General features: G+C 44.9%; 1 protein-coding gene across 2 annotated transcripts in view; it reads left to right on the top strand.

Moving 5' to 3' along the window:
• Positions 1 to 14,894, top strand: part of NEBL (nebulette) — a 360,144-nt gene that overhangs the window by 111,946 nt on the left and 233,304 nt on the right. For both annotated transcript variants that reach the window (XM_032349573.1, XM_032349574.1), the window contains exon 3: positions 5,404 to 5,488. In XM_032349573.1, the coding sequence (XP_032205464.1) occupies positions 5,404 to 5,488 (85 nt within the window). The remainder of the gene's footprint in view (positions 1 to 5,403; positions 5,489 to 14,894) is intronic.

Raw genomic sequence — 14,894 nt, 5'->3', positions numbered from 1 at the left:
TTAGGGTTTCTCAACCTTAGCAGTATTGGCAGTTTTGGACAGGGTTTCTCAACCTTAGCAGTATTGGTGATTTTGGACAGGCTAAGTCTCCATTGGGGTGGGGGCGGAGGTTGTTCTGTGCATTATGGGATGTTCAGCAGCTTCCCTTGCCTCTGCCCCCAGCTGTCCACCCCACCACCTGCCCTAAACGACGGGTAATCAAAAATGTCTCCAGACCATGCCTGTTACCAGATGTCCTGTGCAAGAACCATGCTAACACACGACTTACGATAAATAAATTCATAAAGACCTTACCTTCATACATCTAGTTGGCTTATTAATATCTCACATTTACAGTATTTTTCCATTTATAAAGTTCTTTTATGTGGTTCTGGCAACAACCTGCTGACTTTTATCTCCCTTATATAGATGACATAAGGAGGCACTGAGGTTAAGTCAGTTTGCTGTGCAGAGCAAAGAGAAAGTACTCCTACTGGTAGTTATGGTAATAATGATATTATTATCAATAATAGATATTTTATTAAATTCTTATTATGAGCCAAACATTATTTGAAAGGCTTTACAGGTGTTAATTTTGGAATAAGACTAAGAGGTGTAACCATTATAGTGATTTTGCTGATGAAGACAGTGAGCCCAGAGAGGTTATGAAAGCTGCCCAAAGGCACACAGCTAGAAGTTGGAAGATCTAGGTCCAAACCTGGGAAATTTGGTTTCAGGGCCACTGGGCTCTGGATAAAAAGTGAGGTTCTGGATGCTCACATTCTTGAGCGTGTTTTTTCTCATAACTATGTCCGTGGAGGTTCCAATTTGCTTACACTGCGTTTCTCAGCCTGACCAGCTCAGTGGTTTGCATATCACTCTTCCTCTGTTCAAATCAGTGAAATCTCACAGAGATTAAAAAAAAAAAATTGGAAGTCTCCTTTCTGTAACCTAACTTTGCTGTTTCAGATGTTGTCTTCTGTTATTCTCCTGCTTCTTTCTCTTTTTATTCTGATTGTAGCATTTCACGGGAATCTGGGTTTATTGCAGCTGGCAGCCTGGTTTGATATAGACATTTCCTCCAATTCTTGTGTACTTCAGCTAAGAGACTTCTATTTACGATGCTTCAACATCCCGCAGTATTCTCCCAGATCTTTCAACAGCTCCCAGTGTATGATATGCCGCATTTCCAGGAAACGTGTCAATGTACCAATTCATCCACCTTTTCTTTTGTACTATTATTATTATTATTATTTTAAAGCTTTTTTCTTGGGTCTCTTTGAATATACATTTCTTGTGCCTTAATGCCTTCTGTCTTAAATTCTCATCCCTAATATGGGCAGGGAGAAAACATACCTTCTGTAGGCCTGGTGATGAAATCTACCTTCATTAAGATTTCTATTCAAGGCATTTATTTTCCAAAGACTTTCTATCACCATTTAAATATGGTATTTAGAAAGAGCTAGGATTAACTGTATGGTACCATCCGTTAATTTGCAGATGCTCTGCTTCTCTGTACCTATGATCCTGTGAGGGACAACTGTGCCCTCAGTTTATTTCCACATCTGTTTTTTTTTTTTTTTCCTTCTTCTGTAAGTGTGGTGGTGGGTGGGGAAGAGTTGCGAATAGAGCAGAATATTATTGGATTACTGTAGACGGATGTGACTACATAGACGCGGTGTTGAGAAATCCATTATATTACTCATGATCCCTAGTAGTTTCAGATATAAACTCCTCCTTTCTCCCAGCATTTATTATTTTGGTTATTAATATTAAACTTTTTCTCCTAGGTCAAAATTTTAGATAATTTCTTCCCATTAGGCATCTTTATTTTATTTTTTTAAAATTTGTATTTATGTATTTATTTTAGAGAGGGAGTGGGGGAGGGGCAGAGGGAGAAAGAGAATTTTTTAAAAAAAGATTTTATTTATTTGACAGACAGAGATCACAAGTAGGCAGAGAGAGAAGAAGAAGCAGGCTCTGCATGGAGCAGAGACCCTGATGTGGGGCTCAATCCCAGGATGCTGGGATCATGACCTGAGCTGAAAGCAGAGGCTTTAACCCACTGAGCCACCCAGGCGCCTCCTGTTATGCATCTTTAGACGAAGTTACGGGATGTATCAATGAACCTACCCTTACAGAATCATTACATTTCAGGGTTGGAAAGGTGCAAAGTATTGCTGTCTGTTTCTAGTCCTCCGTGAAATTGTGAGGCCTGTTAGGTTCGCTTCTGTGGCCACCAGCTCGTCTTCTAAAAAAACCAAAGCACCAGAAGATTTCATTTTGTTTCCTTGTCTTCTAGTGCAGCCCTTGACCCCTGAGAACTCAGCATGGTGTGCCAGAAGCAGACTTAGAAAAGTGGCGTTTTATTTCTATGCACGTACTATTTAAGTTCAGAGCTGTCACCTCGTCTCATGGTCAAATCAAATGAGGAGAAGACTTAGATGATTTTTCAGGAAATGATACTTCAGGATGGGCAGTATGGGTGGTGTGGGCAAGTGAAGTTTCATCAGTATCCAAATAAAAATGATTTTTGCCTGGCATTGATGAACTTCTCATGCCCATAGAGAAGCTGTTACAGACGGTACCTACCCCACCCACGTTCACTTTGCCATCTCAGGATGCTGTTTAATTTAAAATTCTGCTTAGTTTTAAAATCATGTCTACTTAAAAAATTCTATTTACTTTTTAATTAACCAGAAATAAGCAGGATCAGGTTATCCCCCAATGTCTGGCCCCCAATGGGGTTAGTCTGTGGTACCGCAGGGTCTCTATGGGCTAAACTTCCTGAGAGTGGATTTAATTACCACTTTCAGAGTAGCACTAGTCCTGCTTTACATCGTGATCTGTTAATATCTACGAAGCTGACGCTAAGGTATGATGACAAAATTTAAATTAGCGTTGTAGATGCTCTAGGAAGGCAGGATAATTATATAAAAGGTTTTTGAAGGATATTGATTAAAATAGTTCAGATGTGTTCAGCAGTGGTGGGGTTTTGAGCTTCAGTTAAATGGAGTCTTTTCTTATATGGGACGTTTAGTTCCTGAAGAATGCTGGGAAAATGAGGCAATGTTGCGCATTTCCTGTTGTGAGTCTGACTCCACGGGACTACAAAATATCTTTAATCCTGATTTCCAAAGTGCTGGGGACACTGTTGGAAGGACATGCAGAGTTTATTGGCACTGACCAGAGATGGCTCCCTCAGCCTTCTCAGGGGAAGCCAGGAACGGGAGGCTGGAAAGAAGCGTCTACAAGGAGAGTGAGGTGGAGGGGACTTTTGAGAAACCAGAGTAAGAGACACAGGGTGGACGTCACCAACGAGAGGGGCCAGAGAGGGAGGGAGCTCTTTGAGGGACAGCTCTGAGCGTGGTGACAGAGTCCCAGAGGTGGTGATACCCGTCCTGGGTCAGCTGAGCGTGGGGAAGAGGCAACCATGAGCCAGTGTTTGTACCCTTCCTCACACAGAAGGAGCAGATGCCCTCACTTGGTCACAAGGAGGGCCTGTGTGTTTGCATGTGTGTGACCATCTATCCCACAGCATGGTGAAGCTTTACTGTGCTTGACCATGGGCTGTGGTCACATGACTCACTCTTTTTTTTTTTTTAAAATATTCATTTATTTGAGAGAGAGCGAGACAGAGAGCATGAGTGGATGGAGGGGCAGAGGGAAAGGGAGAACCAGACTCCCTGCTGAGCAGGAAGCCTGGTGTGGGACTCGATCCCAGGACCCTGGGATCATGACCTGAGTCGAAGGCAGATGCTGAACTGACTGAGCCACCGAGGTGCCCACACATGGCTCACTCTAATCTCCCTCTCTCTCCTACCTCTCTTCCTTCCACAAATATTTGCACACATTACTGAAGTCCTATGATGAACCAGACTCTGGTAGGTGGTCAGTGTGCTCTGACAGGAGACAAGATGGCCAGCTCTCGCTGACACAGAACTTCCCTTGTTCTTCGAGACAGGACATGTCAGTAGGAGCACGCAGATGAATTTAAAAATTACAGCAGGAAGCAAAGTACCTTCCAGAGCCCACCAGGGAGGCCAGGAGGGCTTCCTGGAGAAAGTGACATCCAAGGCAAGGCCTGGCTGATGAAGAGGAGTCAGCTAGAGAAGCAGGGTGTGCGGAGGGGTGGGTGTTCTGGGCCAGGAGAGCAGCCTGTGGGGGAGGGGGTGGGAGGGACAAGGGTGAGCTCCATGGGTGGAGCATGGCGAGTGAGCAGGACAACTGTGGAGGGGGATTTAGGGGCAAAAATGCCTGGACTTTGTTCTCCAGTCACTGGGAAGACATTGAACAGTCATACTCGGAGGTGTTGTAATCAGATTGGTATTTTAAAATGCTTGTTTTGGCAGTTTGGCTTGGAAGGGAAAAGCTGGCAAGGGTTACAGTTACCTGGAAGGAAAATGTGGCCTATCGTGAAAAATGCAGTAGAGAGAGAAATGTAAATATATCCGTGGTGTGTTTAGGAGATAAAATCAATAGACTTGGCGATTGATTGAATGTGTGAGAAGACATGATTATCCCCTGGTTTCTGGCTTGGGCAATGGGCACGAATAAATGCAAGAGTGAATAAGAGGGAGGACCCTGTCTTGGGGATGGGGTGGGGGATTGGACAGTTGAGTTTCAGACTGGTTGAGTTTATGGTGGGTGCGGAACATACACAAGTGGAAATGCCAGTGGATCTGGGGTCCTGGAGAGCCTGCTGGGCTAGATTTGGGAGTAGTCTGCATGTATGCAGAGATTACCCAACAGCTCCCTGATGTAGAGTGAGAAGAGAAGAAGCTGTGTTAGAACCCTGAGCGGGGGTGGGCAGACAGAGAGGAATCCACAGGAGACAGAGAAGGGACAGCCAGGCCAAGAATGTGCGGTGACATAGAGACCAAGAGAGAGAGAGGACATTTCCGATGGAGCAGCAGTCCAGCAGAGGAAGACAAAAAGATGTCTGTTGCATGTGTCCACAGGGAGTTATTACAGCGTGCCCAGAGAAACTTCTGGAAGCCGGAGCTAGAAGCCAGCATGCACGGTGTTGAGGAAGGAGCTGGAGAGGAGACGAGCAGGGACCGTGAGTTTAGGCCTCTTCGAAGGAGAGAAGAGAATCCAGCTCCGCGGGCTAGATTAGTGTGTGGTCGGAGGGAGAGGTAGTAAAGGTTAGGAGAGCCTTGAGCATGCTTGGGTGCTGATGGCAGGCAGTGAGTAGAGAAGCCAAGGTTGGAATTTGGGGAGGTAGTGGGATGACAGGTGACAGAGGGTCCTGAGGATGGAGGAGAGGAGGGGCCCCGCAGTAATGATCCAGACAGAGGTCCAACCACGTGGAGAGACGCCTCTCTGCAGCGTGATGGGAGGAAAGGATAAAGCAACTGGTGCGAAATCATCGCTTAACAATATAATGTTTTAATTACGTTCTTTTAACACATTTCTCCACAGACACTACCCCAAGCAGTCCTTCACTACCGTGGCGGATACACCTGAAAACCTTCGCCTGAAGCAGCAAAGCGAATTGCAGAGCCAGGTAACTTCTCACACGCCTGTTTTTGTTCCATCAGCCCTAACTGGTAGCCACGAGGCCACCCTCCTGAGATTCCACCCTTGTTCTGGTTCTGCCCGGTCCCCGGCCGGAGACCGAAGGCAGACCCGGGAGGGCCTCCCCGGAGAAAGCGCGGCACATCTGTTGAATTCCTGGGCTCGGATCGTCCTGACATTCCTGGTTCTGTTATTCACATGGGACTAGGGCAACTAAATGAGTTCTGGTCAGAGGAAGTGTTTCCCAACAATATTGATTTATTTGGTCCTAAATATTTAAAAACATTTTATAAATAGCTTTTCCACACCGCATATGTAGGGGAGAGAAGAGGTGTTAACTTGACCCAGTTGCAGTGCGTGTGGGGCTCACACCCTGTCTGTGTATCTCACACCAGCCACGAGCTTTGTTTTCATCCTGTCACTTTATTCATATTTCTTTCATATGTCACACTGACAGCATGAACAAAGATTAGAACACCACAGTTGGCTCCCACTCAACCATTTTGGACGCAAACTTGCCTTCAATATGGTGAAACACACTGGTGAAGACTAGGGATTTAAATGGCACTATTTTCTGCAGGGACACCCCATGTCTTAAGAAACGCAGGGCGTTCTCTTTCAGAGAGGTTATCTTGTCTGCCACACTGTGGGAAGACGGTGAACAGCTAGGTGGCAGCCCTTTGGTCAACGGTGTAGGAAAACCCACCAAGGAGAGGGCAGGGAAGGCTGAGTCGTGGTCCCCCTTCTGCTGCTCATGGGTTGGGTCCTGGGGGCAACCACTCTGATTCTTTGTGCTTCTGGAAAGTGAGACCTTCTGTGTTACCTGGTCTACCTGTCTTGGGTGGCTGCAGGAATCAAATAGGTGGTGAGGTGTGAAAGCATTTTGAAAAATGAACAGATTATAGGACTAGGAAGGCTTCTCATTTTTATTAGGGTCCCTGAAAATCCTTGCTATGAATAAAGGAGAATTGCAGACTCTGCAAAGGGAAGAGGAACCTGGCTAATAGGCTTTGAAAATGCCAGTTGTGGCTATTCTAAATGAGAGCCGTTAGCTCTCAGTTGCAGTGGATCTAATTATTCCTTTGCAAGCTTATGTGTTCACAGGGGACATTGTGGTTCCTCCCACCCCCTTTCTGGGGGTCTTGGGACCACTTCCCAATCCATTTAGTTGAAGGAAGTAGAACTCAATGTAGAGTTTGCTGTTGGTTAACAACACCATGAAGACTTGGTTGGCAGTTAGTTTTTGGTTTTGTAAAATGCTAATTCTTGTGTGCTAAGCCATTAGTTCAAAAAATTGAGTGCTGGCCAAGGAGAGGCAGTGTTGCAGAGCCGGCAAGAACACCCCTGCTCATTCACACCGTAGACGGTGCCAGGACTTGGCTCCAGTCTGTGCAGATCCAATATGCCTTTCTTCTCATCAAGTTAGGATTAATTAGATAATTCTGGAGAAGTACTTCGAGCACATTGGAAAACAGAACTAAATCAAGCAATCAAATATTTGTTTCCTGCCTATTACATGTCCTTGTTCGGTGCAAAAGAATTCATAATTAGTTAATCTTCCCTTCCCCGAGCTCACAGGATGTGTGAGGAAACAGGACTAACATAACCTTTCCCCCCCACAAACGCCCAGAAGGCTATCTTTGATGTACAATAAAGATTCCAAAAGGGAGGGATGATTGTGGGTTGGACTGGTTGGTGGTTCCTACTAGAGGTAGATTTGAATGGAGTCTTGGAGGTTGAGAAAGGATTGGATTTAAACACGTCTCCTTCCTTGGAAGGCATACCGCTCCCTTTGGGTTCAATTAATGGTGACAGGTGGCTTGAGCTAGGCCCAGGAACAAGCATTTACTGTTTTCCTCCTGCGTGCCTGACTCTGGAAATGCAAAAAGAAAAGGAACTCCCTGTTTTGTAAAAGGCTGATTTGATTCTATGTCACAGAGCAGCCTGAAAGCTTGAGAAGGTGCCGGTAGGCTGGCAGGACAGAGCTGATGCAGGATGGCACAAAGCCCTGTGGGGTCTCCAAGCAGTGGTCAGGTGAAGGCATTGGATTCTCCCCGAGATTTTGTTCCAATATCATCTGTAGAAAGACATACAGGACTTCTTCAGACAGATAGTTTGGGGAAATTCAACTCAATCCAAGAAACACATGCTGAACATGCACTATTACAATGAACTGTGCCGGGCACGGGGGACATGAAGGCGTCATCATCATCAATGTTGCTATATTCTGGGCACAGAATTTTACATACATTGTCCCATATAATCTCAAACAGCCCTGTGAGGCATGTATTTATGATTATTATCCCTATTTTATGTATTTTATTTTTAAAAGATTTTATTTATTTATTTATTTGAGAGAAGAGAGAGAGAGAGAGAGAGGGTAAGAGCATGAGTTGGGCACGGGAGTGGGAGAGGGAGAAGCAGGCTCCCCACTGAGCAGGAAGCCCAACAGGGGCTCGATCCCATGATCCTGAGATCACGACCTGAGCCGAGGGAAGATGCTTAACCCAGGCACTCGTGTTATCCCTATATTGTTGAAGCACTCAGCCTTTAGGGACTTTAGATAATTTGTCCTTGCCAACTTAGTAAGGAACTGAACTTGGAATAGAACCTACGTCTGGGGGCGCCTGGGTGGCTCAGTGGGTTAAAGCCTCTGCCTTCGGCTCAGGTCATGATCCCAGGGTCCTGGGATTGAGCCCCACGTCGGGCCCTCTGCTCAGTGGGGAGCCTGCTTCCTCCTCTCTCTGCCTGCCTCTCTGCCTACTTGTAATCTCTGCCTGTCAAATAAATAAATAAAATCTTTAAAAAAATCAAAAACCAAAAACCAAAAACCTACGTCTGTGAAGCCCCATTACCCACACTCTTAACCAGTGCGCTGGTCCTTTTATTCAGAAGGCAACTGAAAAAGAAGATCCATAAACAAATAGTTGTAGTGCAAGGTTATAGTGCAGCGTATGCAAAGGTGGAATTTTGCATAAAGTACAGAAGTCACTCATAGGAAGAATTCCTTCTCCTCCTCCTCCTCCCATTATTAACAGTGGTATTTTTCTGGGTGACAGATGAAAACACTCTGTAAGAGCATTTCTGCTTTTGCAAAGGCATAGAGAGGTATCTACCCAAATGGTAATATTCATTAATGGCAGTTGATTTAATTTTAGCATTTTAAATAACCTGATCCTGTGGCAGAGTGTTTTGACATCAAGAAATCTAAAGTTTTGGTGGAAAATTGAGTATTAACATTTTATTTCCTTGTTTGTAATTATTCACGATACTAAGTGAGTCAGATCTGCTCCTAAGTTTGGAGATTCTGAAATCCTCTTTTAGCATTGTTTGGTTAACACTAGTTCTTTTCTTTCAGTTCATTAGCTTATCAAATGAGCCAAAATGAAGGAAAAACAAAAACTAAATTGTGGTTTGACCTAAAAAGTTATTTATAGATATGCATTGTTAAGTTCTCTTTTTTCTTCCTTTATCTTTTTATTTTCCTGTTTCGAGAGGGTTGTAAACACTGCCAGAATTTTTTTTTCCCCCTAAGTGTTAAACCCTCTCAAGCTTTTTTGGGATTTATATTAGGTGCCAGATTGTCATAATAAAATGGTGAGAAATATTGGAAAGTAAACAAGCAAACCATGAGTTAGTTTTTTCCAGCTGGTGTTAGGCAGTGGTTTCCAGGCATTCTCCCGCCTACAAACAACAGGTGCCCGCCCACTTGGCCAGCCACCAGCTGCAGTGGGACAGGGACTGCCTTGGCACCCGGCAGCGGCAGCGGCAGTTGAGCTGGATGGTGGGGGGTGGGTGGGAAGAGGGGGAAGCGCTTCCATTGTCACTCACTCTTTATCGCGTATCACGGGATGGACGGATGCAAAGAAATAGTAAATAGTGGTTTGGCACCCCCACCGGCCCACAGTAGCCCACTCTACAAGGAGCAAAAGCAAATCTCTACTCCTAATGGTGTTAGTAACATTAGGCTTCACCTGTGGGGCATCAGGCTGTCATTCCTGCAAGCCTGAGGACCAGCATAATGTCCTCTTCTTGTAGGAAAGTGAGCCTGGGGTTCCAAAGCCCTACCTTATAAACTAAACTGGAATGGGGGCCCTTTGTAGGCTGGGGAATCCCTAAAGCTTAAACAGTTGAGTGACATGAAAATCCCCTGAGGAGAAACATTTTCTTGATGTATTATTTTAATATTATGCTGTTGCACACATTTCCTTTTTCAGGCTGTGTAGCATACTCTTTCTGGAAGAAAACACACACCTCTTTTGAGTGCTTGGATCAGGGGTCTGCAGATTTCTTAAAGCTGTGGAAAAGGTTCTTCAGGGGCATGATGAGGGGAAGGCCCCATAGAAAGAGCACTAAGTGGGGTCATTCAGGCTGGCACGAGGGGAAGCCAGACCCCCCTTCTCTCCCTACCTGCCTGCTTCTCGTCTCCCCACTCCCAGGGCCGGGGGGATGAGGGGGGTGTCTCCCTCCGGAAACCCTGGCCCTCTGTAGGGCAGAGTTCTGCGAAATACTGCTCGAGGGGAGGACACAATGTTAGCTGCATCCCCACTTAGTTGTTTATGTGATTGGCTTAGCTGTTTGCAATCATGCTGAAAATAATAGAGATTTTGGGCTCACTGTGTTCTTAAATGGAGTGTGTGTAATTTATGAGTGCTGATAAGATGAAAGATGGAAAATGATTATGGAGAGAATACAAATAACCTTTGAGTCTTCATTTTGTAATCTGCGCTGATTCTTTTTTAATCTTCCGTGTCTCTGTGGAGGCATAAAACACATGGCTCCCAGGGAATACAATAGAGGCTAGCAGGAAGGGTGAGAGGGAATGTGGTGTTTTATAGGGAACATAATCATTAGACGTCTTTGTGGGGGAAATGAAGACACGTGTTTAATAGAAACCTCTGGAAGCTCAAGGAGGTCGGGCGGTGGCATGCTCTCTCGTTCTCCAGATTGCCCTTGGCACCTTTCTGCACCTCCTCATTCTGTGGGTGCATTTCTGGAGGGTTCGTCTTCCAGTTATCTGCCATCTAAACATCTGGTAAGGTGTTAACTCCCTACCTAAAGCGTGTTGCGTTTTACTAGTGTGTCATGGAAGACTGACTTCCTTCAAAGCAGCAGAGCTCTGACTTGGGACCTGTGGAAGGACAGTGGGGGAGACACTTGGATAGCATCCTCTGGGTGCTTCCGGTCCCATCCCAATGGCCCCTGCCTAGCCATAAGTCTGACCTGCCCACGTCACTTGCCACAGAGCACCAATCCGAGGCCACCCACCGGGGACACCGTAGTGAGCAAAACCCAGGGAAAGTCCTCTCTCTGGAGATTTGGTCGGGGAGAGGATAGTAAAAAGAAAATAATAAAGATAGGTAACATTGCAGCAGTGACAAGATCTGCAGAGAGAGAGGTGTGTATTCTAATTATATTTTAAAACGTTTTCAGGGAGCGGGAGGCTGGAAGACTCTTCTGCTGGAATACTCTTCTGAGGACAAATGCATAACGGGGTGTCAGTAGGGTCGGCTGTCCCCCGCCTGGCTGTGGATCCCATTTCTAAATGCCCACCAATTTCTTGGTTTCCCCTTCCTGAACGTAGCCGACTCTCCTTTGCTTTTCCCTGAGTCCTCTTCCCACTCCTATCTCATCCGACACCCTCAACCTTCCAAAACCATCTCTAGGTAGATTGTGGGTAATTCTTGTATTCTTGGGCGAGAAGCCTTCCATATGTGCCTTTTTATTTTCTCTTTTCTTTGAACCCAATTTGGACAGCTTTGTAGTTCCCATCTTCTGATTTTGCACCGTTCTGATCCTATGGCGACGCTTTTTACTTCCTGCAATAAGCACTTTCTCGTGTGTGTGAGGGGGAAAGTTCATAGAGAGAAGCTTTGGTATATTTCTTCGCAGGGTTTCGAGGCTGCGAAAATGATGAGAGATTATGTTTCCCATCTAGGAAGGGATGAATGTGAGCGAGAACTTCAAAGGAGAAATATTAATTCACTTAATGTGGCACATTTCTTCCAGGGAACGTAGCATGCTGTGCAGATGTCAACTCTAACCCTCACGATTTCCCACAAGTCAGATTGTTTTGCTCTCTGTCTTCTGGATAAAATGATGTAAGAGACAAACATGTCAGTCGTGACAGACAGCAAAATAACCAAGATGTTTTGATTTGCTGTGTCATGAAGGGGTTTTAGAGCTTTTCATCATGGGGGCCTGGCCTTCTGCTCCCCAGCCTCCGGAAATGACCCATATTCTCTGCATCTGGTCCCGCAGTCCCAGCATGCTGGTGCTTTGGTGTCTTCCTGGCTCTTCTTGTCTCTCTTTCCATCATTCCCACAGAGGATGTGAGCCCTGTACTTTGGGTGGCCAGCCTACAAGTTATTGGTCATTATTCTGTGTATGGGCCAGAATCAGATGACTGGTCCTTCAATGAGGCATTTGAATATGTAGCTGATCCATTTTGTGGCTCTGGGATCATGACTATGAGAGAATATTTTAGCACTCCTAGGTGAATGTGTCTTTCATCTTTCTCTCCCATAAATCATGTTCTGCCATAGCCCCTCACATTTATGGCTCTAGAGAAAAGTGAAGAGTGAACCCTACTTTGGGAAGGATAAAGTATGGTCCCCATGGAAAGAGGACTGTCCATCCCCTTTTGGCCATGGTAGGTTGTAGGAAGAAGGCAGAAAAATCAGTCTGAAGCATGACCCCCCTTTCTCCTCTGGCTGAAGTTCCTGCAAGGGCAGATGGGAGGTGTGGTGGGTAGATTGAGGGAGAGCCAGAAGCAGAGAAGACCACCCCACAAGACATACTTTTGACTTCTTCCCATGTGAACAGTGAACCTCCACAGCATGGTGGACAGGGAGGGAGAGACTGAATTCTGTTTCCTAGCATCTCAGTGTCTCATGGGGCATGGAAGGTGACAGATGTCCCAGCACCTCTTGCAGAAGGATGCTGAGGGCACTTGCTGGGGAGCTGCTGCTGTCGGAACAATGTGTCCCTGCAGCCAGGTGTAGCTTACACAGGTTGGGAGAAGTTGTAAGATCTCAGCGAGGAGGCACTGACTTGACAGGCAATACTGCCAGACTTCTTCTGAGGCAAGAGGAGAATGCGCCATGATGTCACCAGCCACAGCCTTCAGCAGTGGACGCTAGTGACCAGGCAGACAAGGAGATGCCACTGAGGCCAAAGTTAGAAGAGAGAAAAGAGTGAATGTGAACATGGATTCAAGACTTCCCTCCTCCTTCACTCTGAAGTCACACACTTCCTTCACTTCCTGCTCTCACACACTTGGCTGCCACATTGGAGCAGAGACAGGAAGCACGAGGAAATGCGAATATACCTAAGTTATTTAAATCATTGAATGGATTTGCTTCAATGACTGAGACTAAAGTTAGTTCCTTCTACTTTAGTGTGGTGGGGACTTGTGAGGAATAGCAGAGCAGCTGTGGGAAATGGACATTTATTTTGCATCTGAATACATTGTAAGTAAATCCCTAACCTTTGGTTTTATTGGATAAATAGACTGGCCAACAAGAGATCTGGGTTCAAGATCTACTTCTGCCACTAAGTGTGACTTTGGGTACCATTGACCTTTGATCTTTGCAGGACATAAAATAGTAGGTTGTACTAGATGATTTTTAGAATTCCCTCCAGTTATAATGATCTTGACTATAGTACAAAAATGTTCTGCAGCCACATATCAGGTTAGCAAAAATTGAAAACTTAAAGAAAAGGAATTGCTATTCTTTTTCTGTCTGCCAAAATAATAATTGTCAAACCTTCTCTTTCATTTGACTATTCCTTTAAAAGCTTATTCCCCAGACTAATCTCAGATATTGGTTGATGGTCATGGGTCTGAGATAGTTGATAGGCAAATCAGTTTCACACTGGGAGGTACATCTAATTTTGCACTAAACATGTTTAAAAATAGCAGAGGATAAAAGAAGACAAAAATAGCTACCATCCTAACAACCATCCACTGATCACTAGTATCATCTTTAGTTCTATTTCTCACATTTTCTATGTAGAAGTAGTGAGAATAACTGTACATGTTAGTATACTTCTAGGAAGTGTCTTAGTTATTTTAGCTCACTTCCTTTATGCTTTCTTATTTTACATTGTTTTCTTGAATGGCTTTGATTGATTATGTGGTAGCTTTTGGACTTAAAAAGTTAGTGTTTTTTTTCCCTACAGTGTTATTTGTTTTTTATCACCTTGTCCTTTCTAGAAGCAATTTGTTCCGCTGAGTCTTACGATCTTGTGTTGGTTCAAGCCGTCGCTCCAGGGTGAATGATGGTGCTTGTTCAGTACAGAGAAGCTCATTTAAAGCAGTCTCATTTCATTCAATTAGTAGCTTCAAGAGATTGAATATTTCTCAACATTCTTAATTAATATATTTTCCCCTAATAATGTTCTTCCGAAGGAAGTTGCTGCTCTGAAATCATGGCTTCACCATGGAATCAGGCAATAGAACCACATCTATAGTACACTGTTGAATTCAGAAAAGGCCTCTTGGGGCACCTGGGTGGCTCAGTCAGTTGGGCAGCTCCCTTCGGCTCAGGTCATGGTCCTGGGGTCCTGGGATCGAGTCCCACGTTGGGCTCCCTGCTCTGCAGGGAGTCTGCTTCTCCCTCTGCCCCTGCTTATGCATGTGTTTCTCTCTCTCTCTCTCAAATAAATAAAGAAATAAAATCTCTGTGGCAGCCGGCAGCACACAGCAGACTTCCTCAGGGCGTCCAGTGTTCTGACTCTCTTAAATACATGTGTTTTCTTTTATCAAAAATTATTTGGCTTAGTTATCATTTCACTTTATCTCAGAACTTTGCTTCTAGCTTCCACTGACTTCAGAAGGGCCGCCCACTGGGATTCTGCAGGGGCCTTGTAAAGATGGAAATTGGCCTGCCAAATGCTGTGCAGAAGGAGGGCTCTGTTGGCTTCATTCTTTTAAAGAGCTTCTATTTGGAAAAATCATTATGTGGCGTTCTCAAATGAGATCTCTACTTGGACTTCTGAGAACACTGACGGTACTCTCTTAATGGAGTGTGTCTCATCCCCAAATGTCTGAGGAGAACAATTTGAATTTCCCTCCCTCCCTTCTCCCCTCCCTGCCTCTCTTTTCATTTTTGGTGACGATCAAGGGTCAAGATAATGGTGAGTCAGAAATTAAATGAAATGAACACAAATTCGCTCCTAACTAGCAGAGAGGTTCTGGCCTTCTTTTGATTGGCATACTGAGTTTCCATGTATGTGGAATTGTTTTTCCTTCCAGGGGATCTAGAATCTGCAAATATCTATGAAGGGAAATCTAACAAGCATCTCCAGCTATAGATTTAGCTTCCCAGGCACACAGTACTTTTAGACATCAAACAACTAAATACACCAAATTTCACATTCTTACTTAAACT

This window comes from Mustela erminea, chromosome 6 (assembly GCF_009829155.1).
Source record: "Mustela erminea isolate mMusErm1 chromosome 6, mMusErm1.Pri, whole genome shotgun sequence".
Lineage (NCBI taxonomy): Eukaryota > Metazoa > Chordata > Mammalia > Carnivora > Mustelidae > Mustela > Mustela erminea.
Note: the sequence above shows the minus strand (reverse complement) of the source record. Positions and strands in the feature narration are given on the sequence as shown.